General features: G+C 46.8%; 1 protein-coding gene and 1 long non-coding RNA gene across 5 annotated transcripts in view; both read left to right on the top strand.

The window, feature by feature from the left end:
- Positions 1 to 27808, top strand: part of STK32B (serine/threonine kinase 32B) — a 362927-nt gene that overhangs the window by 233618 nt on the left and 101501 nt on the right. For all 4 annotated transcript variants that reach the window (XM_084973817.1, XM_021100993.2, XM_084973816.1 and 1 more), the window contains exon 4: positions 114 to 287. In XM_084973817.1, the coding sequence (XP_084829943.1) occupies positions 114 to 287 (174 nt within the window). The remainder of the gene's footprint in view (positions 1 to 113; positions 288 to 27808) is intronic.
- Positions 4367 to 7709, top strand: LOC146400299 (uncharacterized). Its single transcript, XR_014813581.1, has 2 exons — positions 4367 to 4834; positions 4880 to 7709. It is a non-coding gene; the product is annotated as an uncharacterized LOC146400299 (long non-coding RNA).

The raw sequence follows: 27808 nt of genomic DNA, 5'->3' as shown, positions 1-27808 counted from the left end.
CATCAGCGCTTCTCTCAGAGCCTCTGTTTGCTCGTCTGTAAAATGGGGGTGTTGGTCTCGAGTGCAAGAGTGTCACCTCCATCCCTGACGGGCTCTGCCCCCTGTCCTCCCAGGTACTCCTTCCAGGACGAGGAGGACATGTTCATGGTGGTGGACCTCCTGCTGGGCGGGGACCTGCGGTACCACCTGCAGCAGAACGTCCACTTCACGGAGGGGGCCGTGAAGCTCTACATCTGCGAGCTGGCCCTGGCCCTGGAGTATCTGCAGAGGTACCACATCATCCACAGGTAACCGGGCTGCCGGCGGGATGCCTGGGGACAGCGCGTGCTGGGGGGAGGGGGTGGCAGAAGGAGCCTGCAGCTGTGAAGAGAGTATTTTGTCGCGTGCTCTGCAGAAGGGGCGGTGCACGGAGGTAATAAAAAGCAGGCCGACTCTATCATTGCTCTTCTCCACGCACCGCCTCCTCCCTTGGTACCTGCATGGAGCAGAAACGCTCTCTCTGCTCTGCGCCCACCTCTCTTGGGTCCCTGCTGCTTCGAGATGCGACTGGTGATTGGCCTTGGCTTCTCCATTCTGGTGTATCTTTGGGAGGCTGGAAAGGTCTGTCCCTCTGGTCTCAGGTTGGGAAGGTCACAGTGGCGTCACTTGGGACTGTGAGGGAGTCCACCCTCTTCCTTTCCATACTCTGGAAGCCATGCCATGCATCATGGAGGGTTTCTGGCCCGTGGGACGCTTCAGGGCTGGCTCTGGGCTTTGGAGAGAAGCTCTGAGCTTCTGCTGCCTCCTTAGGGCCTTGGCTTCTCCCGGCCCAAGCCCTGGATGAGGTGAGCAAGGTGAGTTTGACGGCAGAGGCAGGAGGCTGGGGAGAGACGGCTTTCCACAAGCAGTGTGGGCATTCATGAAATCTTCGCACGGACCCCAGGGGAGGGGGCTGGCGCCAGTGGCTCCAGACCTGTTCTATGTGGCCTTGCACTGTGCCTAGCTGATCTTCTAATTTATACAATTTTGGAAGACTCGGGAAAGGCAAGGGCTTGAACTTCAGGGTAAAGATGGTAGATTAAGTACATACATGTGTGTGCATACACACACACACACACACACACACACACACACACACACACTTCTATCTTCTCCTTTCTAAAATCTCCATAAAATGACAATAAGGGATGTTTGAAAAAATGGTAAATTCAGGGAGTTCGTGTTGTGGCTCAGTGGTAACAACCCCGACTAGTATCCGTGGGGACGTGGGTTCGATCCCTGGCCTCGTTCAGTGGGTTAAGGATCTGGCATTGCTGTGAGCTGTGGTGTAGTTTGCATACATGTCTTGGATCCCATGTGGCTGTGGCTGTGGTGTGGCGCAGCAGCTGTAGCTCCAGTTTGACCCCCAGCCTGGGAACTTCCATATGCCATGGGTGCAGCCCTAGAAAGTAAAAGCATAAAAGGGAAGAAGAGAGAGAGAGAAAAAAAAAAAGAGGGAGAAGGAAAAGAAAAGGAAAAAACAAAGAAAAATGGTAAATTCACAAGAATGGAGAAAACTAAAGAGGAGACTGCAGCAAACACGCATGTGTTGGGAGGGGGATGGGAAAGAAGACGGAGCTTAGGATACCAGGAACTGAATTTCAAGTTGTCTCTGGGAACAACCAGGAGCTGATAGGCACTAATGAATCCCTCAAAGGCTCAAGAGTCAACAGCGGTCAGCATCTAGGAAAGGAGGAAGAGGGGCTGGAAAGAAGGCTAAGAGAAAGTGCGTTGTTTGCAAGCCTTGTAAGAAGTGTTGAGAACCCCTGCTCTGCTTACCGGTCCTGAATGACTGGACGGCTGTCCCTTCCCTCTTCAAGCAGAAGACCGGAGGTTTGTTCTCTAAAGAGAGTAAAATAGAGAGTGTCTTGGACTGAAGGACATTGTTCATTTAAAATCCAAGGAACGAACCTCAGATCAGTGCTCTTTAAATTAAAGTGTGAAAGGAAAAATGAAAAACTAAACAGATGTGTTGGAAGAGAGAGTTGAGAATACCCCTTATGCAAGAGAATAAAAAGACAAAATGAAATATAAGAAAATTAGAGGACCAGGGCAGTTCAACATCAAAGGGGGGATGAAGGAAGGGAAAAAGGGATGGAGAAAGAGAGAGGAAGGAAGGAGGGAAGGAAGAAAGAAAAGAGAGAAAGAAAGAAAGAAGAAGGAAGGAAGGAAGAAAAGAGACAGAAAAAGGAAGGAAGGAGGGAAGGAAAAAGAAAGAAGGAGAAAGAGAGAGGTGCCGGGGTCCAGCCCCAGCAGCCAGGAGACGACGAACAGGAGGAGGGACTACAAACAGGCGCGGTAAGAATTGAAGCCAACTCCCTCCGCAAGTGCTGCGGATGCCCCGTTTATTGAAAGGAGAGCATCAGCTTTTATACATTTTCCTCTTGTGCATGATTATTCAAAACAACAATATATGCTAATTTATTATTCCAAACTATTCTTTTAGTTTTAGACTTAAAGATTACATAGAAAATATGTACAAACTGTACTTTATTCTTAGAAAATCAGTAAATAGCAAGCAGAATAATAGGTATCTAATTTTTGCTTTAACAATGATTTGGCATAAGGTGATAGATATTCTTGTCTCAAGCTACCTATTGTGCTCCTCTAGCAGGCATGAACAGCCATTAATGGGGAGTGGGGTATTCACACGTGGCTTGCTTTTGAGGTCAAGCTGACCTCAGACCATAGCAGGTTGTGGGAACGTAAGCTGTCTTAAATAAACCTTATCTATTATAAAAATCTTTATTAATTATAAAATCTATATATCAAAAGAATCTTGCCAATTATAATAATAATTTCCACCTGCTGGGTCCCAACAGGTAGCGTTTATTATAGAAAAAATATGTCTTGTCTTATAATATCCACAATTGTTGGGCCATGGGCAACACCCAAACCACCCCCTAATCTGTCTCCATGGGGACGGGCCAGAGTCCAACAAAGATCTCCAGGCTTACGTGGCAGTTCTGCGTAATATTTACTATCACTCCTCTGAAGGGAAACTTCCCATTCTTAGGAAAGTTCTTCATGCATGGTTCAATTGTTTTCAACCTATTTGACAAGGGCTTAGGTTTATAAGTAGGTAATGGCCCTTACTTGGGTGGAAGCTCAGGAATTTGAGAAGGTTCCCATATTATGAGCCAAGAATGACTCACAACACACATAAACGTCAGACAGGAAAGAAGCACAGGAATAGAAGAGGAAATCATATTTCAGGAATTTTTACTAAACAGGATCAGCTGGGGGATTCTTCGAAACTGCTTTGCAGCTTCAGTTTCTTCAGCCTCTGCTGTAGCTTTGCTTACGGTTGGGCCTCACGCAGGATTATTCTTCTTAGCCACTCTGTGGCTCCCAGCAGAGAGGGATATGGAAAAACATATGGGAAGAAATCATTAATGAAATAACGAAAACCTCCAGACCTTAAATACATGAATTTCCAGACCGAAGGGTCTGTCAAGGATACAGTGCAATAACTAGAAACAGACATACATCAAAACACACTTCAGATCCAAAAAGCTTCTGAGGAAGAACAGGACGCCAAGGCCAAGGAATCAGGATAGTTTCGGATTATCAAACTCTGGAAGGCAGTGGAAACATGCTAATCCATCAAATGTGAGATGTTTTTACAAGCTCAAGGTCTCAAAAAATATACGTCTCATGTGCCTTTTCTCAAGTAGCCCTTAGAAAATGACGTGGACTCCACTAAAATGAGGGTGTCCGCTTGTCCACTAACTCAAGGAGGAAGAAATGGAGCATGGAAAGCCGGCGCTCCGGCGGAGGAGAGAGGAGCAGAGGACATCTCCAGGCCAGTGGGAGGGCCAAGGTGTCAGCTGTGCCTAAGGCGCAGACCATGGCCAGTTCCCACTGGAGCTGGATTGAAAGAGCTTGGAGGAGACTTGGCAGGAAGGCGAAGCTGATGGAATCCCTCAGGCATCTGGCTGCCTTGAGAGATGTATTTAGTTGGTAAAGAATCTGACGTTGAAGAAATGAGAAGCTAGAAAACAGCCTGTACAGAGAACTGTGTGGAATTGGGTCCCTTTGCTGTAAAACAGAAATTGGAGACACAATGTGAATCAACTGTATTTTAACATAAATAAATACACGCATAAAAGGCAGTCATTAACTCCAAGGAATCAAAGAGTGGAACAGGACATTGGGTGTAGGAGAGTTTCTACAGGAATCATCTCTGCATAGCAGATACCTGATCATAATCATTATACAAGAGAATAAAAAGACAAAATGAAATATAAGGTAATTAGAGGACCGGTGCAGTTCAACATCAGAGGGGGGGATGAAGGAAGGGAAAAAGGGATGGAGAGAGAGAGGAAGGAAGGAGGGAGGGAAGAAAGAAAAAAGAGAAAGAAGAAGGAAGAAAGTTGATGTAACCAAAGATGAAATGCTCCTCCTTGGTGAGCTGAGGGAACGGAGAGATGAGTGCGTCCTGTGAGGGCGCGGGAAGGAGGGACTGCTGCGTGCTCGTCTTCCTTGGAGGGAAGCCAGCCGATGGAGCCGGGAAGTGAAAAGCCAAGGAGTCCTCCCCCTGCGTCGTTCAGAGATGAGGGGCTAAACACCAGAGGTACAGCCTGAGAGAGACGGCTGGGTGCAGAGCGAGAGACGGGGATTGTTGCTGTCAAAACTTTCAGAAGATGTGATTGGTGGAACTGTTTGCATGTATCATTTGGACACGTACAAATGTAACAATGAAAATGAAGGAGGAGGAGAAAAAGGGGACGAGGAAGAGGTAGAAAGAGGAGCAGGGGGAGGAGGAGGACGTGTTGAGCTGTAGCAGTAACAGGAGTAGTAGTAATAAATAATAGTAGCAGTAACAGGAGTAGTAGTAATAATAGCTAATAAATAATAGCAGCAGCAGCCACAGTGGTACAATAGTAGCGTAGTACTGGAGCGCAGTGATGTAGTACTCTAGTATCACAGTAGTGTAGTAGTTAGCAGAGCGCTATGGTAGTATAGTAGCGCAGGCATACAGGAGTACAGTAGTAGAGTAGTTCGTAGCGTAGTACAGTAGTGTAGTACTAGAGCATCACGGTAGTATAGTAGTTACTAGATCAGTTTAGTAGTATAGTAGTATGGTAGAGTAGCACAGGCGTATAGTAGTAGAGTAGAATAGTGCTATAGTATAGGAGTATAGGAGCACAGTAGAATAGTAGTAGAGCATTACAGTCATATAGCAGTTAGTAGGTTGCCGTAGTGTAAGAAGGCAGTGGTATAGTAGTTAGTAGAGTAGTACAGGAGTATAGTAATATAGTATCACAGTAGTATGGTAGTTGCTAGAGTAGTATAATGGTAGAGTAGTAGAGTAGTATAGGAGTACAGTAGCAGAGTATGATAGATTGCAGCAGTAGAGGAGTGCTGCAGTATAGTGGTTAGTAGGGTGGTACAGCAGTGAGTAGATGGCAGGCGTGCAGGAGTATAAGAGCACAGTAGGAGAGAGTACAGTGGTGAGTAGATCGCAGGCGTGCAGGAGCTCAGTAGTGCAGCAGTACAGGGTCTGCTGCATGTAACACAGAGTATTTCCTGAGGGCCCGTTGTGCCCTGACGCCGTCATTGACCAGCTGTGCCCGCAGGCACTCTGGCTCCGGAATCTGGGTTTGCAAGCACCGGGCTCTGTTTATTCAGGAGGCTCACCCCCTGCCCGAGCAGCCCCTGTGGGCTGGCTGGGCTCTGAAGGCGCTGAAAGAGCGAGGTCTTTACCGCCCTCATTCACTAGTGACCACCGTCATTCCTCCGCTCGGGTGCGAGAGAGGATTTTGCCCACGTCCCCCAGACACGGGGCCGTTTGGATCTCGGTGAGGTAGATGCCAACCTCCCAGAGCAGAGCCGGGGGCAGGCAAGCGGCACCGTCACGTACGAGCATGGTGGTTGGAACCTTTTCATCACATTTCAGCAACGTTTTCAAGTCTCTCTCTGTGCAGTCATCTGCCCTCAGAGGCCGCTCTCCCTTGGAGAAAAGGACCTTTCCAACAACAGAGGGAAGATGCTTAAAAATCCACTCAGTAAGCAGAATTACCTTCCCGTGTCTAAACGTACAGACTTGGCAGAGCTTTGAGTCAGGCTTGTTCCCCCTCCCATGTGGTTCAGTGAATCTCCTTTTCATTGTGTTTGTGTGTACAGGCTGGAACGACGTGTGTCTGCGCACATTGTGCAAAAGGATCTGTGACAGTGTTGTGCCATGTTTTGCATTAAGTCAACAGCTGAATTGATAAATTCCCCGCTGCGTGTGTACAGACACGTGTAACGCCATATTTCATGCAGGCAGATGGGTGTTAACTTCTTTCCAGTAAGCGCACTTGGAAGTGGTGGAATCGTTCACAAATGCGAGCCCACACTGGCCTGCCACATCCTCTGTCTTCCACCCTGCTGGACTCAGACGTCTAACTTAACGTTCACTGCTTAACTTTCTGGACCTCTGTTTCCCGATCTGTAAAATGGGCCTGATGCCACCTAAGTCTCTGGACTGTGATGCGATTTCCATAAGAAAAAGTTCCCAGAGGATTTAACTGAGCTCTGGGGCCTTTTAAGTACTGCATTCCGTGTTCTTTCATCTGCGGAGAAGTCACTGTCTTCATTTATATTCGATGGTGACAGATTTCTGTCCTTTGAGGATAGCGTGGTAGATCTGTAGAAAATAAAGGGGATTTCAGAGTATAATCCGGTGAGTTTGAAAGTGGCCAAGCAGGAAAGTACTGCGGCGGGTGCAAAATAAATCATTGTTTGAAAGCAATTAGAAGACCAATTTTTTTTAGAGCATTTAAGTTGGGTCTGCAGTCATTCAAAACACTCTGTGGTCAAGAATTGTGCTGGCTTTGGGTAGAAAATGATGATGGCCCTTTGTCTGTCCCCCCTGAGCAGATGGCCTAAGCTGGGCGAGGCAGCCACTCTGGGGGCCAGGTTATCGCAGTTCAGGCAGGGGGCCCAGAGCAGGGCATCACACAGTCGCTGCTTTGGGACATGCATCTGTGAGTTTTAGGACAAAGAGCAACTCTCTTTTTTTTTTTTTTTTTTTTTTTTTTTTTTTTTGGTCTTTTGTCTTTTTTGGGCCACACTCACAGCATATGGAAGTTCTCAGGCTAGGGGTCGAATCAGAGCTATAGCTGCCGGTCTACACTAGAGTCACAGCAATACCAGATCCCAGCCGCGTCTGCGACCTACACCACAGCTCATGGCAACGCTGGATCCTCGACCCTCTGAGCAAGGCCAGGGATCGAACCTGCAACCTCATGGTTTCTGGTCGAATTCGTTTCCACTGCACCATAATGGGAACTCCTCACAGAGCAATTCTTAGGAGGCGCTGGGCAGAAGGGCTCCCTTGAGGGGCCGGGGTGGGCGGAGCCTGCGCTGGTCACCTTGGTGGGGCGCTTCCTGAGGTCCTGGCTGGTGGCCGCCACGGATGGGTTGAAGCTTGGGAGTGACGTGGCCTGTACTCAGTTACACATAATATACATTCTTTTCTGTATTCTTTGCCATCACGGTCTGTCGCCGGAGACTGGCTATAGCTCCTCGTGCTGTACAGCAGGACTTTGCTTTCCATTCGAAGGGTGCTGGTTGCCATCTGCTAACCCTGAGCATAACTGAGTCCCTTGCTGTACAGCAGAAACTGGCACAACCTTGAAAAGTCAACTCTTCTTTAATAAAAAGTAAATAAACAAATAACTGACAACTTAAAAAAAAGAAAAGAATGACCTTGCCTGAAGGGACTTCCCAAAAGGACTCTTCAGTGAGACCTGGTCTCTGGACTTGGTACCCGGAAGGGCCAGGAGGTCGTAGAAAATCAGATGAGTCACAATAGCAACGGTGAATCAAGTTTACTAAACGCTTAGGTGTCGGCACTACGCCGTTCAGCTCTGTATACGCAGACATCCGTACCCACGTGTATGTGTGTGTTTACAAATGTGTGTGCATATGTAGGCACATGTGTGTGTGTGTCTATTCATATACATACGTATAAATATCTCATTTAATCCTCTCATCAGTCACGGGGGCTGGGGAATATGATTATCCCCCCTTTTCAGAGAGATGGGGTGGTTTGTGTCCTAGTGCACAGGTGGCAGGTGATTAACGAGGCTTCGAAACAAAACCCTCTGACCCCAGATCTCAGGCTGAGGAGCACGTGCCATCCTGGCCTTCTTACCGTTTAAAATGCATTGAACTGCTTATAAAATGCTTATGTAAATGAAGGTGCCTGCACATCTAAACATAAAAGCATGCACAGGAGTTCTTGTCGTGGTTCAGCGGTAACAAACCTGACTAGTATCCGTGAGGATGTGGGTTCAATCCCCGGCCTTGCTCAGTAGGTTAAAGATCTGGCATTGCTGTGAGCTGTGGTGTAGGTTGCACATGTGGCTCAGATCTGGCATGGCTGTGGCTGTGGCGTGGGCTGGCAGCTGCAGCTCCGATTCCACCCCTAGCCTGGGGACTTCCATATGCCGCAGGTGCAGCCTTAAAAAAACAAGACAAAAAAATATATGCACAGATGGATCTCATGGACCGCTCACGACTGCCCCCAAGGAGCAGTGAAGTGAGGAGAGCTTCTGGTGGTTAAACCCCTATCCTGGGGTCATACCTGCCATACTGCCTGGCACAAAATAAGTGCCCCGCAGCTCCTTATTGAATCAATGAAGAAAAAGTACAATAGCCAAGACCTGGAAACACCAAAAATGTTCATCCACAGATGAATGGATAAAGAAGACGTGGTATATAAAATATAATGGAATATTACTCACCCATAAAAAGAATAAAATAATGCCATTTGCAGCAACATAGATGGACCTAGAAATGATCATACCAAGTAAAGTCAGACAGAGGAAGACAAATATCATATAATATCACTTATGGAATCTAAAAAAAAAAACCCCAATATAAATGAACTTATTTACCAAACAGAAAAAGACCCATAGACATAAAAAAACAAACTCATGGTTGCCAAAGAGGAAAGGGGGATATAAATTAGGAGTTTGGGATGAAAATATAGACACTACTATATATAAAATAGATAACCAACAAGGACCTACTGTGTAACACAGGGAAATCTGCTCAATATTTTGTAATAACCTATCATGGAAAAGCATCTGGATATATTTGAATCGCTCTGCTGTACCCTTGAAATGAACACAACATTGTAAATTACCTATACCTCAATTTTCAAAAATAGTGAATTGCTGAAGAAAAAAAGGAAAGACAGGCCTTACTTGAAATTACTTGAAAATACAAGTTCAAATTCAAGTCCCTACTTATCTTGTACTGCTTTCCTGTAACTATTGTGCCCAAATATCCCTTGGGATCTGAGGAGTCCGCCTCCCAATAGCTTCTGGTGGAGCTCAACCTGCCACGGCATGAAATTCCTTGGGCATCTCGTGTTTGATCTTAAAAAAATGTCTCCACGTTTTACTTTCCGCTCCAACATGTAGTCCTATTTCTTTTGCTGCACAAAGTAGTGCTTTGAAGAACTACCGTTCATCAAAAAGTAAAGGAAATGAACACTAAAGGCGTCTCGGAGTCTCCTTGGTTAATGGCAAGAGCTGTCACAATCCATCTATCAACTGGGGAAAGCGAGCTGGTTTGAAGAAAGCTCGTGGCTCAGGTGAGGTTCGGGGCACCAGAAATTCTCTCCTCTGTCTTGTGTTTTTAGATCCCATCCAATCACACACACATGAGCCTGTAAACAGCAAGCTCGTTCGCTGTTTAGAGACCAGCAGGGATCTAAATGCTAATGAAAGGGGATTGGGGACAACGTTTTCAGGCTTTGGGGGAGAAAATTTTCACTGATGAGGTCAATCCTACCAGGTTGTGGTCCGAACATGCCTGAAAGCCCTACGGCTGTGCCTTTCTTCCCTGGAGAGACTCTCTCAATGAAGCCTGATTATTTATACAGTGCATGCTCTTTGGCTCCAGCCCTGCCTTTGCATCGCATGCAGATTAACTCACAGTCTCAAAGATTTGTTGTCGCAATGATTCTTCACTTCCTCCGACTCACCGTCTTCCTTTCCAAGGCAGGAATCTCATCAGAGATACAAGCAGTATTTACAGATTTGCCTTAGAATTATCGATTGAAAGGATGGCCTTCGAACATATCTGCTTAATGAGTCCAGTATTTGTGAAGCCCTCTCTATCATTAAAATGAATTATACGTTTTATTTGAGGGTTTTTATGATCTTTGTTAGAAATCTTTTTTCCCCCCTTTTCATCTTTAGGAACAATATTCGTTTCATCTTGAAATACGAGCAAGCACCTCTCTTTAAATTAGCATTATCTATGAGAAGAGCAAGCTTTTTAAATTCCCTTCTCATGTCTCCAAAGTGTCTAAAGGAGAAGTATAGAAATGCTAAATTTTATCAAGCCTGTCCGTTTTTGTCACTTTATTGAATATGCTGAGAAAATAAAGAAGTAAATTTGGGGGGGGGGTTATGGAGTATGGGGTTAAGTCCAGATCTTATTTTTAAGCAGGTGATATGTGTCCATATTATAAAGTTGAAAAGATTTGAAAGCATGTGTGAGTGAAAAATAATCTCCCATTTTTTGGAGATTTTCGCTTATTTAAAGCATATGCTTCAAACTTCCTCTTTGAATTCACCATTAATGTTCCCTATGGACAATTAATTTAAAAAAAATTTTTTTTTTTTTTTTTTTTGGCTTTTTAGGGCTGCACTTGTGGCACATGGAAGTTCCCAGGCTAGGGGTCAAATCGGCGCCACAGCTGCCGGCCTGCACCACAGCCACAGCCACACCAGATCAGAGCCGCATCTTCGACCTGCACCACAGCTCACGGCAACACTGGATCCTTGACCCACTGAGCGAGGCCAGGGATCGAACCCGCATCTTCAGGGATACGAATTGGGTTTTGTTTCTGCTGCGCCTCAATGGGAACTCCTGAATTTTAAAATATTAACACATAAAAAGTAAACACATGCACACACACACACCCACACGAGATTTTTGTCATTTTGCGTCTTTGGGTGGAAATAGCATGAAAAGGCCAGGACTCGCAGGACGGGGCTTGGGACTGAGCTTTGTTCGTATTTATGTGCTGTAAGAATTTAAATACAACAAGTCATCCCCATATTTGAAACCTGTAATTGGAAGTTAATGGAATCCACTTGTTTGTGGGAGGCACAAACAGTACTTGCTGAGTATTTTGCATGTGCCAGGCTCTGTTGTAAGTGCCCTGCAGGTATGAGCTCACCTGACCCCAACCACAGCCCACACAGGTGGGACTGTTATCATTGGGTCTCGGGAATGAATAACTTGCCTGGAGCCAACAGTAAGTGGACACCTCAAGTCACCAAGCGCTGATTGTCTCTACGGCGATAAGACGCCAGTCATATTCACACAGAGAATCTGCCTATCACCAGAGCTTTCCTGAAGGAAAAGTCACGGGACTGACTCTCATGAAAAAGTGACGCCTTTTGCTCCTGCTTGGCACATGCAAATAAAACTCTATTTTCCACGGCACTCCTCAACCTCCTTCAGAGCTGAAGCCCTGGCACGCCCAGATGATTTCTTCACTATTCTGTGGGCACAGCACCGGCTTCCAGCTTGGGTTGAATCAACTGATGGGGACAGTGCATGTGTCCTTACTTCGGAATGTTTGTGTTTACGGTTTATTTTATTTTTTTATGTATGTATGTATTTTTGGTAAACAGACTCATTCCCTAATGCTTGTGACTCCTGAATTGTGCAAAGATAAACTGTCTTAACTCCTGACAATTTGGCAGAATTGCCTATGTGCTTTTCCCAGCAAACTGTTTGCACTGAGGTGAGGTGTTGGTTTTCGGTGGCCAAGAGCTGTTAAGTGGAATATCTCAGGCATTCAAGCTGTAGGAACAGGGATCGGGCCAAGGGGCAGAATTCAGTCAGGCTGCTAATCCCATGTTGTCTTTGTCGCTCATGTAATGGTGGGGGAAGTGACAGATCTCTTAACCAGTGGCTGTGGTTGGGTCTTGGCCAGTAGCCTGCCCTCTCTGGCCCCCAGGTTGGGTCCCATCTGATGACTAGTGAAATTTGTAAAAAAAAATATTCAACCCTCTGACCAAAGTGGTGGGACACAGGGAATGAGATGGTGAGGAGGAAAAGCCAGCCTCTGTATCCGACAGTAGGGGAGGGGTCAAGGGCCCCTCGTGTGTGTAGGCGGGGTCCCAGGGGCCACTCCCACTATAGGAAGAGCGCTGATTGGTCTCACGTTGTGCTCTGGCTGCAGAAGACCTTGGGTAAGTCCATTACCTCTCTGACTCGAGTCTGCCAAGAAACAAGAGGAGCGATCTCGCACAGAGTTGCTGGAGGATTGAATGAGATGATGCAGTGGAAGGTCCGGGTACCACAGGAAGCATCACCTTTGTCTCCAGCAGCAGAGCGCAGGAAAGCACAGTGGCGAGAAGCCTGGATTCAGTCTAGACAACCCGGATTCTGGGCTGGGAGCTCAAGCTATCAGTGAATTGCTCTGAAACTCTGGCTTATTGTCAAAAATGGTCATGGACAGAAGCATGCCCCACTCCACCCCCCACCCCCGCAATAAGATGTCCACGTCTTAATTATTGAACCCTGAGAGTATGTTATGGTGCCTGGCAAGAGGGTGTTAAGGGTGCAGGTGGGTTAAGGTTGCTCATCTGCTGTCTTTGAGATGGGGATTTGCCCTGGATTATTTGGATGCCCTCAAGTAAGCACAAGGCTGTTTAATCCCACTCCTTGGCATATATCTGGAGAAAATGTTAATATGAAAAGATAATGCACCCCAGTGTTCAGGGCAGCACTATTTACAGTAGCCAAGACATGGAAGCAACCCAAATGTCCATCGACAAAAGAATGGATAAAGAAGATGTGGTATATGGAACGGAATACTACTCAGCCATAACAAAGAACAAAATAACGCCATTTGCAGCAACATGGATGGACTAGAGATTCTCATACTAAGTGAAGTAAATCAGAAGGAGAAAGACAAATACCATATGATGTCACTTATATGTGGAATCTAAAGTAAATGAACCCTTCTGCAAACCAGAAACAGACTCACAGAGACTAGACTTGCAGTTGCCGAGGGGGACGGAGGGAGGAAGTAGGATGGACGGGGAGTTCAGGGTTGGTAGATGGAAATTTATTACGTTTAGAATGGATAAGTCATGAGGTCCTACAGTTCAGCATAGGAACTATAGCCAATCTCTAGAGATACAGCATGATGGAAAATAGTATAAAATAAAGAATATACACATATATTATATATATAAAAATATACATGCATGACTGGATCACTGTGATGTACAGCAGAAATTGACACGACACTCTAAATATACTATACTCTAATACAAATAAAATAATACATATAAAAATTTAAAAAATAAATAAAAACAACAGAAATATATCCTCTCCCCATTCTGGAGGCCAGAAGTCCAAAATCAAGGTGTGGGCAGGGCTGCATTCTCACCAAAGGCTCTAGGGGAGGGTCCTTCCTTGTCTTCTGTAGTTTCTTCTGATGCTCCTGGCGTTCCCTGGCTTATAGCAGCATCACTGCAATCTTCACCTCCGTCTGCACGTGGCCTTCTCATCCCCGCATCTCCACATCTCAAATCCCCCGTACCTTGCTCTGCTAAGCACACCAGTCATGGGAGTCAGGGCCCACCTTACACCCAGGATGAGCTCATCCTAGGATACTTAATTTCACTGTATCTCCAAAGACCCTACTTCCAAATAAGGTCACGTTCACAGACATGGGTGTCCAGACTTAGACATTTTTTGCAGGACACTGTGTGACTCAACGCAGTCGCATTCCAGCTCCAAGGCCACGCCCACGTGAAGACCTCTGACTGCTCCAAGCAAAGCTGAATGGTTCCTCCTTCGTGTGTCCAATTCACCCTTCAAAAAGGACTTCCCTCCACTTGCGTATTGTGTGCAGGAGACCTCAAAACCGTACACTCCTCCAGAAGATGCTTTCAGAACTATTTATCTCCTGGTTACCTATTTTAGGTTCTGGCACACAGTAGGTGCCTAACAAATGTTTATGCCTTAAATGAATGATTGAGGCCTAAGGAATTGAAAGGATTTGCCCAGATAGGGAGTTCTTTCTGCCCTGGAGGGCTCTGAAGGAAACCATCTCACATGGTCCCTTTCTTCAAAACCCCAGACTTTCTTAGGTATGCATTGAGCACCTACTGTATGCCTGCCACTGGGCTCACAGTTGGCCGAGGAAGAGAGATATGTAATAACCATCTCAGCCGATGTGGGAAATGCTTGGTCGATGAACATTCAAAGTGCTATGGGACACAGGAGCCAGGATAAAATTTGGCTGCAAGGACCATTTAGGCTTTTGGGAGATGATGGCATCTAGGTTAGATTTTATTTTTGGGGGGAAGGGAAGGGGGTATTTCCTAAGACGAACATTCTAGAAGTATAGTATCTGGCAACCACAAGTCTGAGACCCTTTTTCTAGAATGCTTTGTCTACCACCTTCCCCCAAAACATAAGGGTGTGGACTGGGAGTTTGGGGTTAGTAGATGCAAACCATGATACTTAGAATAGATAAGCCGTGAGGTCCTGCTGTATAGCACAGGGAACTATATCCAGTCTCTTGGGATAGACCATGATGGAAGATAGCATGAGAAAAAGAATGTCTGTATGAATGACTGGGTCACTCTGCTGTACAGAGAAATTGACACAACACCGTAAATCAACTATACTGTCATTTTTTTTTAAAGTTAAAAAGAAAGAAATGGCCTCCATTTGAGGCAGTCGGAACATATGTTTGGTGATGGCAGTAGAAATCATTATAACCCTTTTGGAAAATATTTGGCAATAAGAATCCAGTACCTTCGAAATATTCATACACTTTGACCCACTGAATTCACTTCTCAGAATGTATTATAAGGCCCCAGTCTGGCCTACATAAAAAGTTCTATGTGTGAGGCTATTAATTATAGCATTGCTTATGATAACCAGTAATTTTGAAATAATACAAGAGAAAGAAATCAGCTTAGTAAATAGAATACCCACTTTTAAGAGACTTGAGATTATGGTACACCCACATATATAGGGCTTACTATGAAAATCCTGCAATATTAAAAGGGGGTGATTTTTATGATCTTGGAAGAAAATTATAGCTTATAAAATTGCATGACTTTGTAAAGAAATGTCTGCTTATTAAACAAACACACAAAAACCCTCAGTTTTCCAGTACACTGGAGTTGGAGGGATATTTTCCTCGTCTTTTTTCTATCTCAAAATTTTGAGCATGTCATCCTTTTCATGAAGAAAATCCAAGCATAGCTTTCTGTCTGAAAGGAAGGTGTTTATCAATATGAACTTTGGGTTTTGTTCATTTTAATTTTTTACAATAGTCATGCTTTATTTATGGATACATCCATACCTGTGTATATTCACATATGCAGTCTGGTATTTTTCTATAGAAATTAGTGTATTTTTAGTACCGATTATATTATCTTTCAAGGACCTAGACTTTTTTCTAGGTCCTTGAAACAACACGGTTTGGGTGCGAGGCAGATGTCTTAGAAAAGGAAATACATTTGACACAAATTCAGAGCTATAGAAATCATTTTAACATCACCCTAAGCTTTGGCATTTACTTGCAATCAGCCTCTCAAACAGGAGCTTGAGGTTGGGCTGCCTGCATTGAAATCCTAACCCCACTGCTTAAGCCGCATGTGAGAGCTCAGAACAGTTTGTCTTGTCATTCCTCAGGTCTGTCATCTTTAAAATGGGTTTATGTCTATTACATTTAGAGTGGCTAGGCAAGGAGGTCCTACTGTATACCCAGTCTCTTGGGATAGACCATGATGGGAGATAATACAAGATAATGGTCACGTTTGCAGTACAGCAGAAATTGGTACAACATTGTAAATCAACTATCCCTGACTAAATAAATAAATCAGAAACAATTTTAAAAGGAGTTTATGCGAGAAAGGGATGAAATAACCCATGAAGTACTCAGAGCATAATGCCGGGCTTGCACAGACTAAGTCTTCAGTGCAAGGCAGAATGAAACAGTAGTAAGTAATAGACATGGGATAAAATCGATATGACCTATTTTCGTATCTTAAATATCCTCCCCATCTCCCACCCCCCCCAGTGCTGTGCCAAAAATAAACTGCCAGTTCTCATCAGATTAAAGAAGAAACACATCAGCCATCCTTCTTCACTGTCCTGTAGGAGTAGGGTCATAGCAATGAGAAAGAAATGTTCAGATGGGAAAAAAAAAAAATTGAAGACGTGCACAAGTGTTATTTAGGATGGAAATTCCAATTCAAGTAACTTCGTTATTTCTAAGCACAAAGCTTCATTTCCCTTCTGCGAGAGGCCAGCATGTTGAGAATTTATGACTTCGTGATGATAAAAAAGTGAGATACAAGAGAATCCAATTTATTCCTTCAAGGGATTGTTCCATCTCCTGGGTATAAATTGCTCCTGCAATTGGGTGGAGAGTGTTTATGTTAGATCATAAATTTTAGAAATTAGGACCCGGGTCTCAACTCAACATCAAAGAGACTGGAATGAAATCTGGGAGCAGCATTTGAAAGCAGAAAACAAATCTCCGAAAGGATCCGATAAATTAAAGGCTGTTTTACAGAAGACATTCAAAGGCAAGACGATGAAGGCGGTGCCAGGAAACCGGGTCAGCTGTTTGGAAATGCCAGCGTACATTTCTGCAGCCCTGCTCCCGTGCTGTTCCCTACAGCTCCAAATCCCCTTTCCCAGTAGAATCCTTCGTTTGGTCATGCGGTCCCTCCATGAACAATAATGCTAAAGGGTCAAAGCTCAGGCATTAAGAACAGACACATTAAGACAACAAAACTGCCCTCGAGAAGCCTCAGTCCTTGTGGGAAAAGCACAGTGGTTATTAATAATCATAGCTACCATATTTGGTGTTCTATGTAACCATATACATATACGTACATACACAGTAGCAGATATCCATTGTATGTGTATATATGTGTGTATGTGTGAATGTATATATGTATATGCATATCTTGTTACAATTCACTGTGGCCTCTCCCCTCTTTTAGCAAGTGGAGAAAATACAGGGCTGGAAAGGATATGACTCACAAAAAAGGCAGATGGGGACAAAACACTCTGATAGTTCCAAGAAGTGAGAGCACACATACGCTTTATACCTTGCCTGGGCTTCTGGGGGAGCTGGCTTTGAAGTCTGAATAGCATTTTAAAGAAGCACAGACAGTGGGGCGTATTTTTCCAGGAGGAAGCACTGTCATAAGACAGAGGATAGCTTACATCAAGTATTCTGCACAACCCTGAGTCCGGTTTTTAAAAGCGGGCTTTATCTCATGACAATTGCCACAAGGACTGTTGAGATGATTCCTTCAAGTCAGCTGTGGGCTGAGATAAAGAAAGAAGAGAGGAAGCTGATGGAGATTTTCCTTTTTTATAAGGCAGGGATACATACAGTGGCTCTCTGCTCTATCTCCCTTGGGCTGGACCGGACAAGCTGGGCAGCCTTCATTCATTCATTCACTCTTGGTTCATTCATTTGTTTGTTCATTCCTCTGTCCACCCATGCATGCGTGCATCCATCCATTCCTGCATGCATCCACCCAGCAGTGGCTTACCAGGTACCAGGTACCTGCGTCATGTCAGGCTAAGGATGCAGCAGTGGACAGCTGACCAGGTTTCTGCCTACCTGGTGTATATGTTCTTGTGAAGCGAGGCAGATAACCAACAAATATGTATGGGGGCTCCTGCTGTGGCGCGACAGGATTAGTGGCATCTAGGGAGCCCTGGGACGTGGTTCGGTTCCCCGGCCTGGCACAGTGGTATAAGGATCTGGTGATGCTGCAGCTGTGGTTCAGATCTGATCCCTGGCCCAGGAGCTCCATAGGCCACTGGGCAGCCACACAAAAAAAGAATCTAGTATGTCAGGGCATGATAAGTGCTGTCAAGTTCTACGGCAACTGAGAGGACCACAGGCAGGGTCGGCTTGCTGCTCCTTTATGGAGAGGGGTCGGAAAAAGACCTCTCAGATGTGGGGCGGTCTGAGCAGAGAGCTGAGGACAGGAGGGGTAGGATGTGGCAATCATAGGGCAACCTTTCCAGGTGCGGGTGTAGACGCGCCAAGGTGGGAGAGTATGTCTCAGGAGCAGTGAGGAGCAGCATTAGGGCAAGGAGTGCGGGTGAGGCCAGGGGCACAGTGAGACAGAGGGAAATAGGGATGCATCAGCTTGGGCTCCTACAATGGCAGCCTGGAGGGCCGTTGCCCTGTTTGCACAGAGGAGCCACACAATTTGATCTATAGCTTCCATAGAGGTGCGTGCTGGCTGCTTCTCACGGGGTGTAAGGAAAGGCGCATGGATATGTGTATATGTATAACTGATTGACTTTGCTGGACACCTGAAGCTAACACAATGTTGGAAATCACTCTAACAAAATTTTAAAAAATAAAAGTGGAGATGTAGGCACAAGAAGAGGTCAGAGGGAGGCAATGTGAGAAGGACCCAACACTCAACCCACGCGGTGGGGAGCAGCCCCCCACCCCACAGATGGAGAGAAGGCAGGGCTCCCAGCTGGAGAGCAGAGACGCATTTCCATCCAAGCTCAGATCACCTGCCCTCACGCCTCTTTTGGCCAAACCAACCACAGTGACCCGGAAAGAGAGACTCAAAGAGTATTGGCTGTCCATGTGACAAATTCCACTGGAAGGTACTGCATCCAGTGTGACATTCTGGGGTGACAGAATTGGGGTGGAACCATGCCAATCCTCAGAGCATCCCGTCCCAGTGGGGGGAAGAGAAGACGTGCTCACAACTCCCAATAAAACCAAGCAGAGAGCCTCACGTGCTTGGAGAGGAAAAGCCCTACATCAGGGGACATGTCACTGCCCTGGGGAGGGGGTGCCAGGTGAGGCCAGGTGACCCTTTGTGTGTTAGGAGGGGTGTGTGCTCTGATGTGAGGGGCTGTTTTCTGAGCATAGGATCCATTGGGGGGGGGGGGGGCGTAGCGGATGCAGGGCATGGCGTCATCGGGATACATGTGCGGGAAGCTCAGGTATGTTACACAGGTATCACCTAGGCAGGCGTACAGCTGAGAGAGAGGATGAAGCTGGAAAGCATAGCTAGAGTTGTGGGTTTTTTGTTTTAGATTTTTTTTTTTTGGTCTTTTTAGGGCCCCGCCCATGGCATATGGAGGTTCCCAGGTTAGGGGTCGAATTGGAGCTGCAGCTGCCAGCCTACACCTCAGCCACAGCAACGTAGAATCCGAGCTGCATCTGTGACCTACACCACAGCTCATGGCAACGCAGGATCCTTAATCCACTGAGTGAGGCCAGGGATCAAACCCATGTCCTCATGGATACTAGTAGGGTTCTTAACCCACTGAGCTACAACGGGAACTCCTAAAGTTGTCTATTTTTTACGATGGCAAAATACCCCAAAAATTTCCCATTTGGAGTGCACAGTTCAGTAATGTTCAGCACATTCAAATTGTTAGACAACCCATCTCCAGAATTCTTTCATCTTCCCAAACTGAAGCTCAGAAGGAACCCATTAAATAGCAACCCCTCACCCCCTGCTCCCTCCAGCACTTGGCAACCATTGTTCTATTTTCTGTATCTCTGAGTTTAACTCTGGGGACCTTATATCAATGGACTTTTATAATGTTTGTCTTGTGACTAGTTTATTATCATTACGTCCTCAAGGTCCTACCCTGTTACAGCAAGTGTCAGAATTTCCTTCCTTTTCAAGGCTGTATAATATTCCACTGTAGGTATACACCACATTTTGTTTATCCATCCATGTGTCTATGGACTTTTAGGTTGCTTCCACGTTTGGAATATTGTGATTAATCCATGCTGCTGTTAGCAATTCTTTGAGGCATGTACTCAGGAGTGAAATTGCTGGATCTTCTGGTAATTCTATGTTTAATTTTTTGAGGAGCTGCCCGTGCTAGAGTTTTATGGAAGACCTTGAATTGCTGGACTAAAGAACTCAGACTTTGAGGGTTCCCTTGTGACAGAGCAGGTTAAGGATTCAGCATTGTCCCTGCAGTGGCTTGGGTCACCACTGTGGCATGGATTTGATCCGTGGCCCAGGAACTTCCATACACCAGGGGCGTGGCCAAAAAAAAAAAAAAGAATTGTGACTTTGTTCTGTAGACCATGGAGAGATGAAGAGTGTGTTCTAGAAAGTTACATGTAGCAGCCACGCGCAGCTGGCGTTCTGAGAGAGACGTTTAGGTCAAGGCAGCCATTGAGGAGACGGCTACAAATGTTGATGTCGCGTGATGCTGAAAGGAAAGAATGGAATCAGGATTTCCATTTGGAGGATAGCAGAATTAATTACCTTCGACATTAGAGTTAACGTCTAGTGCCCGTCGTAGTTGAGACTGCTTCCTGTCCACCATCATGGGACGAATTTGCGAATTCTTAATGTTTTGATGCAGAAAACAAATCGCTCTCTGCAAAAGTGAGCAAGCTTTTGGTAATAGGAGAATGCATCACCATCAAAATAAACAGAGCACTGTTACTTATTTTTTGGAAAAAAAAAGCAATAAAAATTGGGTGTGGCAGGAGGAACGCTCCTTAGTTCTGAAAGTAGAAGTTTTATACATGTTCCTGGACATCAGCTTGGAATTGCTGATAGGAAGACACAAGTAAATCCTACAGAGTCAGCTAAACCCTTGGAATGGAATGAGTAAAGGTAAGCCCTTATGCACGCACGATCTGTTTGCACATTGGCAGGTCCTGTCTTCTGGGGAACAAGACCCCAATTCTCCTTCTCTGTCTTGTTCCCACATCCATTGAAGTTCAAAATCTCCTGGTTCACCTCTCCGCCTCCATCCATCATCCTGTCTCACTTTGACTAACTCACTGGCCTTTGTATGTAGGTCAGGATGCAGGCAGAATAGAGAAACCAGCCTCAGCACTTTAAACAGAGGGAACTCTGGTGATGTGGTTGTAGGTCTTCCGTATTGAGGACCAAACAAGGGATGATGAGGCGACAAAGAGATTAGCCACAGTAGGCAGCTGCTGCGTACCCTGGAGGGACACAGGGGGCAGGAGGATGGAGAGGGTACTGTTATGGAGCCCTGGAGCCAGGTTCCTGCAGTGGCGCTAGATCCTCAGAGGACCTGGCCGCTGAGAGCTGGAGCTGGGCACCGCCGCAGAGGCAGAGACTGTGTGATACGAGCTGGAACAACAACCTGGAGAAGATGCAGCCTTGCCAGGGCCCCTGCCCCAAGAAACACCCTAGCTCCTCCCCAGCTCCCACTCTCCAGCCTTCCACCACAGGGCAAAGCCAACTGGAAACCAGAAGACAAGGATGCCTGGGAAATGCGGTCCCTGAGATGCAGGAAAGAACAGGAAAAGGATCAGGCCCCTAGCAGGCACAAGACTGGCACAACCTCCTGGTCTAGCTTGTTATACCCTAGCCTTCCGTTCATCCAGCCTCTGTACCTCCTGGGTGACTTCTCTAGAAAGAGACATCCCCTGATGTGACTAGCAACTCCAGTATTGTCCCCTCCATGACAGCTACCATGACTTCAGGGAAGCACTTTGCTTTGTCCTTTTGCTAACAAAGTACCTCGTACAGACCTCCACTCCCGCCCTGACCGTCCCTGGAGCCCCAAGTTAATACATGTCTTCCCCTGGGTCTCGGTCCCTTCAAGCTTGGAGCCCTGTTCTCATCATTTGTGTGGCCCCACTGCTTAACGCAGTGCCTACCAAGAATATGTGCTGGGGAGTTCCCATCGTGGCTCAGTGGTTAACAAATCCGACTAGGAACCATGAGGTTGCGGGTTCGATCCCTGGCCTTGCTCAGTGGGTTAAGGATCCGGCATTGCCAGGAGCTGTGGTGTAGGTTGCAGACGTGGCTCAGATCCCGCATTGCTGTGGCTCTGGCGTAGGCCGGCGGCTACAGCTCTGATTAGACCCCTAGCCTGGGAACCTCCATATGGCGCAGGAGTGGCCCTAGAAAAGGCAAAAAGACAAAAAAAAAAAAAGAATATTTACTGGCTGACCACAGAATGCCTGTAATAAGATTACATACCTTTTATATAAATACATCTTTGACGTATATATTTTCATTCAAACGTTTTATCTTTAGAGAGCCTTCTATTATTCCACGTAATTTACACAACCGTTCTTCAGCTTGGGCTACGTCTTATGATTCCACTTATTTTATGGATGGCGAAAATGGAGGTTTGGAGAGAGCCGGGGCCAGAAGCAGGTCCTGCTGCTGGGGTTCTGGCCCAGAGTCCGCGGCCTGGATGTCTTCAAGGGGTTCTTGGCACCTTAAAGTTAGACTCCAGCCTGGTGCTGGCTCTGTGGCCTTTGCCTGGTTACTCTGCCAGGCACCCCTTCATTTAGATACGAAAGGATTTTGTCACAGGTTGAGGCTTTCAAGCCAGAACAGAACGCCTTCTTGTTCGGGGTTATGAAAAAGACATTATCCAGAGCAGAGCTGCTCCAACCAGGCAAAGAATTAGAGGCAGAGAAATGCGTTTGGCCAGCCTCCCTGTGGCGGCTGCTCCTCTGTGTCCTTTGTTAATTGAGGCACTTGCCAACTGTGACACATGTCCTGTTCCCCACGGGGCTTTGGCTGCGTGAGGGATGGTCCCGTGGAGTGTTGACTCCATTAGTGACAGGGGAAAATTCATTGCTAATTGAATAATCTGAGTTACTAAAGAGGAGAACTGCCTCCTGGCATATTCAGATGAAATTATCCAGCGGCAAAATATGCATTCTCCTCTCTCCACCCCCACTAAGCAAGTGGAAGCTCTCACAATATTTGCGTGAACTGACAAACCAAAGCTCTCCTGACTCCTTCCCCCTGCCGGAGGGAGACATCTTTTGCAACCCAAACGGAACCGTGTCACTCTGTTTCTTGAAAACATTCACTGACTCCCCATTGCCTGCAGAGTAAACGTCTGAATGTTTTAACCCTACTGTTTATTTATTATTTATTTTTTGTTTTTCATTTTGTCTTTTTAGGGTCGCACCCATGGCATATGGAAGTTCCCAGACTAGGGGTCCAATCGGAGCTGTAGCTGCCGGCCTGCACCACAGCCACAGCAACGTGGGACCCGAACCACATCTATGACTACACCACAGCTCAAGGCAATGCCGGATCCTTAACCCTCTGAGCGAGGCCAGGGATCGAACTCGCAACCTCATGGTTCCTAGTCGGATTCGTCTCTCCCGCACCACGACGGGAACGCCCCTCCCCCTATTGTTTATAATTTGATCCTTAATTCTCATTTTCCCACTTGTCCCTTTATGCTACTAGGGCAAAGCAGCTTGTCAGAGCTGTTTTGATCAATTCAGAGTGATAGAAGCTTGACTCCAACCAGTTTAAGAAAACAAGGACATTTTATCTCAGAGTTTTGGACGTTGAGCCTGTCTGGTATTGTTGAAGCTCAGTCTCAGAGAGAGAGAGAGAGAGCACAGGTCTTGACCTGTAGCTGTTTGCAAACTTCCTTTGGCAAACACGCTCACTCCAAGTTGGCCAGCAGGGCTGCCAGCAGCCCCACGCTGCTATGCCCCCAGCTGGACAGCCACGAGGAAACTGGAATTCTCTTTCACCCCATTCATCAGTCAACCTCAGAGGAGCCTAATTGAGTCTTCTGAGTCACATGATTATCCCAGAAAAGCCTCTGATTGGTTCTGCTTGACTCCCAGTCTCTCCCTGAATGAATTCCTGCAGGCAGAATGATGGACTCTTGTAATTAGGTCCTGAACCATGTACTCACTCCTCTGAGCCCCATGGAAGCCCCTGTGGGACCACAGGGAGGGGAGAGGGCCCTTCCCAAAGGAACCAGAAGAGGGCAGGAAGCTATGCTAAGCAGAAAAAAACATCCCTTAGCCCACCCTCACACAAATCCTTTAAGACTCCACGTTTTCACAGGTTGTTTTTAGCCTGAATGCCCATCTTCTATCAGCTCTTCCTGGAAAAAAAAAAAATAATAATAATACTTCCTCCTTCTGGAAGCCTTCCCCGATTCTTCTTAGCAATGTCGCTATTCCCCCTTCTGTGTTTCGGTGAACTGTCACATACTGCTGTCACAGAAACGACTTCCGTATCTACCGCCTCTACCGTTCTGTGGGTTTATTCATAGGATTTTTTTTTTTTTTTATGCATCCTGCTCCCTAATGGGTTGAACACAGTGCCTGGCACATGGTAGGTTCCAGATATATCTAGAAGCAGTGAATAAACTGAGCAATAAGAAACCAAGATTTGTCTTCGTGAAACCCTAAATAGGCCTAATTTATTCCCATTTTTAAATTCCTGACATGTTTTCCCTATTCATCTTGTTTATCTGCATTCTTAAAAAGCTGCATATCAAGTAACATTCTGTGTAATAGCAGTGAAATTAGATGCTGGGCTGGAGAACAGACGTTTATGTTTGAAAACCTCCAGCTTCCCCGGGTGCATGAAAATACAGAGAATTTCTATTGCGGTTGGCGGCAGGGGGTGTTACGAATGTTTCGACGCGCATTTTCCTGTGGCATATTGAGACGTTCACTTGGGAGCTTGGATTTGATGTTGATATTACTCATTTTTCAAAAGAGACTGATTAGTGAGTCACTGAGGAGGAGGAAGTTATCTAGAGCGAGTGTGTGTGTGTGTGTGTGTGTGTGTGTGTGTGTGTGTGTACGCGCCATGCACCCACGTACGCACATACTGCAAAGGTGTCCTGCCGAGAATCAGACTGCTGAGGGCATGGGATTTTAAAGGGCAGAGCTGCCGGACCTGATTGAGAACTTGTGACTCAGCTCTGCCGTGCTCATCAGTGTTTACAGATGTGCAGAACACCTCACCAATGTCTACAGATGTGTGCGGAAAACTCAGCTGGGCAGATGCTGGACAGATCCTCCTGCTTTGTATGTATTTCCGTTAAGATGGCTGCATCTTCCAAACCTACTTCCAAAAGAACTGGGGGTGACCTAAATGGCAGGGGAGCATGAAAGCCAATGAGCAGAGACCAGGTTCCCAGATTGAATCCCTAGCTGTGTCCTCTGTGGAAAGTGGCTTCCATGCCCTGAGCCTTGATCCACTTCTTATCCTCAAACATGGAGAAGGTGACGATAACCACAGGGATTCTGGGAGGACCGAAGAGACAACGGACAGGCATGCCGAGCCCTAGACATGTGCCATCGTGGTCATTTGGTCCATTCATTTGTCATCTAGCTCACCCCTTCTTACCTTCCCGAAGGGCTTGGCCAAGAAGATGAATTAAAAAGTGAAATAGTTATTAAATAAAACTGAGTTTGGAGCCTGCCTCTGCCACGTGCTCTCTAAGTCCCAGGGATAAGTTGATCCATTGCTTTGATTCCTCATTTTCTTCGTCTTTCAAACGACATGGTGGCGATGAGGTGAAACAATGTCTAAGAGGATGCTCAGTGCCAGAGAGGTACCACAGCAGGTGCGAGAAAAGGAAATTGGTACATCCGTCCTCCTAAGCAGGGCCAAGGGCATGAATGGCCCAGTCGCCTGTCCCAAGGGATGACTCAAATGACATCGGACATACCTGGATTCTAGGTGGCCTCTTTGTAATGCTTTGCATTGAGTAGAAGCGCCTGGCATGTCACATAGACAAACGTGGGTCCAAATCCTGACCTCGTCCTTGTTGAAGTGGGTGCCAAATTTCTGGACCACTGAGTTTGGAAGGCAAGCTGGTGTGAACAGTACCCATGGTGGCCTTGCCGATGGCTGCCATTTACTGTGGCTGGTGCATCACAGGGTTCCCGGAGGTCCATCACGTGTGTCGTCTCACTGAGGAGAGGCTGGCCGTGACCCCCTGACACGGGCGTTTCAGGGCAGCCCTTCCTTATTCCACCCCCCTCAGTTCTTGTCCTCTGAAGGACAGCCCCAAAACTCACTGCTGCTGTCCCCTCGCCCGAGGACACTGCTCCGGAGAGCCACACGTCCTTATTGTGTCAGATGCTGGAAGGGAAAGGGCTGCCCTCCTGCCCTTCTCATCCTCTTTCCCCCCGTGGCAAAGACGGTAAATTGTCTCAGTGGCTGTTCTTCCCACGGTCCGAATTGAAGCTGGACGGACGTGCAGCTGTCCAGAATAAATAGTGTGTTGCCTGCCTCCCTCGCCGTGGCAGTGATCCTGGGCTGGGTGCTGGCCAAGGAGATGGGAGCAGAAATATCAAAGGCAACACCCAGGAACCTTCGGATGAGCCAGTTGACCCCTGCTCTGTACCTCTTCCTTCTTCCACCTTGCTGCTTGGATGGAGACGTGGTGGTTCATCCTAGGGCGTGTGAATCACAGAGTGGGGAGCTGCAGAGAACACGCTTCCCCAGAGACTTCGTGGTACCCCGCTGCTGTGCCAGCTCTCAGTTGCCTACCTCTAGATTTCTACCTGCGAGAGAAATAAGCTTCTATCTTTTGTCAAACCACAGTTGTCTAGGAGCCACACCTAAATCCAGCTAATTGGTCTCTGTCTCGCACCCTGACTCTGTCTTCCCCCCTTTCGGGTCAGGCAGCAGGCTCCCTGCCTGGGCGGACATGCAACCAGTGGACAAAACACCGTTCAGCAGCTTACGGGCAGCTCTGAGCACCACTGTGGGTCTCTTAGCCCCTCTCTTGGGCTCAGAGGGTGGGGGCGCCTCTTCCCATGTTCGTGGGATTCCTTCTCCAAGCTGGCATGTCACGCCTGGTGACCGACACGTCCTCCCCTCCCCACTCTTCCTGTGTGAGGGCTTGGGGAGGAGGGGTGCAGCGGCAGCTGAAGGTCGGACCAACTTGCCGACACGTGGTGAGTCCGTTTCTTGGACCTAGTGGCGAGTTCTCAGGCAACAGCAAGCTCTCAATTGTGGTTCTATTAGGTGTGTTTCCCAGATATTGGCCAGGATAGTCTGTGAATTTACGAGCAAGTGCCTTAAGCGGGTTGATGTAAGCAGTTGACTGAGGCTAAGGCTCTCATGGACGTCTTTGTGTTCACTGTGGGCTTCTCCTTGGCTGACTCGGTGCCTGCCATGGTGCAGGAACTCTGTTTTTGAATGACAGGCGAATGAAGGAATGGACTCTTTGGAGGCCCGTTGGAGAGAATTTAGTCCTGAAAAGTGGTTGGTGGATGCATCAGTGGCTAAAGAAGGTGACCAAGAGCGTGAATTAGTGGTTTGTTTATACTTCTGGGGGAGAAAGCAAAACGGCCCCCAAACCCACGTCCAGAGTTCAGGGTGTGCCAGCAGTGCCTGAGCTTGGATTCCTGCCCGGAGAGGCAGGTGCCACAGGGCACAGTTGCTCACGTGGCTGCCATGGAGCCTCGGGGCCCTCACAGACTGGCCATGGGGCTTCAGGTGAGGTGTTCACCTCTGTTAAAGAAAAGATTATTCTGGAGTTCCCTGGTAGCTCAGGGGGTTAAGGATCCGGGATTGTCACTGATGTGGCTCCGGTTACTGCTGTGGGGTGGGTTCAGTCCCTGGCATGCTGTGAGCACAGCTAAAAGGAAAGGAAAGATTATTCTGACACTTGCTAAGGAAGATTTTATTCAGGGCTATTGCAACGGGGCCAAGAAGCTTGCCAAAGAGAAGAGGAATCAGGCTCAAATCCAGATACAGCAAAGACAAGTGGGGATTTGTAGCCAAGGAGCAGAATGCAGGATCAGCAGGGGAAAATTTTCCTGAAGGAGACGTCAAGGCTATAGGGGGATTCTCGCAAAGCAGACATAGCAGCAGGATTCTTCCTCAAATAGAATGCGGGAGGCCAAAGACAGGCCCCAGGATGAGGCTGGTCAAAAGGTGGCTCAGAGGAGCCTGTCTGAGGTCTGGCCAAGTTTCGGTCATTCTTGAGCCCTTCTCTTGTCTGAAGTCCCTTGAAAGGT

The sequence above is a fragment of the Sus scrofa genome, chromosome 8 (genome assembly GCF_054392235.1).
Source record: "Sus scrofa isolate SSC_HxYL_T2T_F1_AM1 chromosome 8, Sscrofa_HxYL_maternal_Yorkshire_Landrace_v2.0, whole genome shotgun sequence".
Classification (NCBI taxonomy): Eukaryota; Metazoa; Chordata; class Mammalia; order Artiodactyla; family Suidae; genus Sus; species Sus scrofa.
Note: the sequence above shows the minus strand (reverse complement) of the source record. Positions and strands in the feature narration are given on the sequence as shown.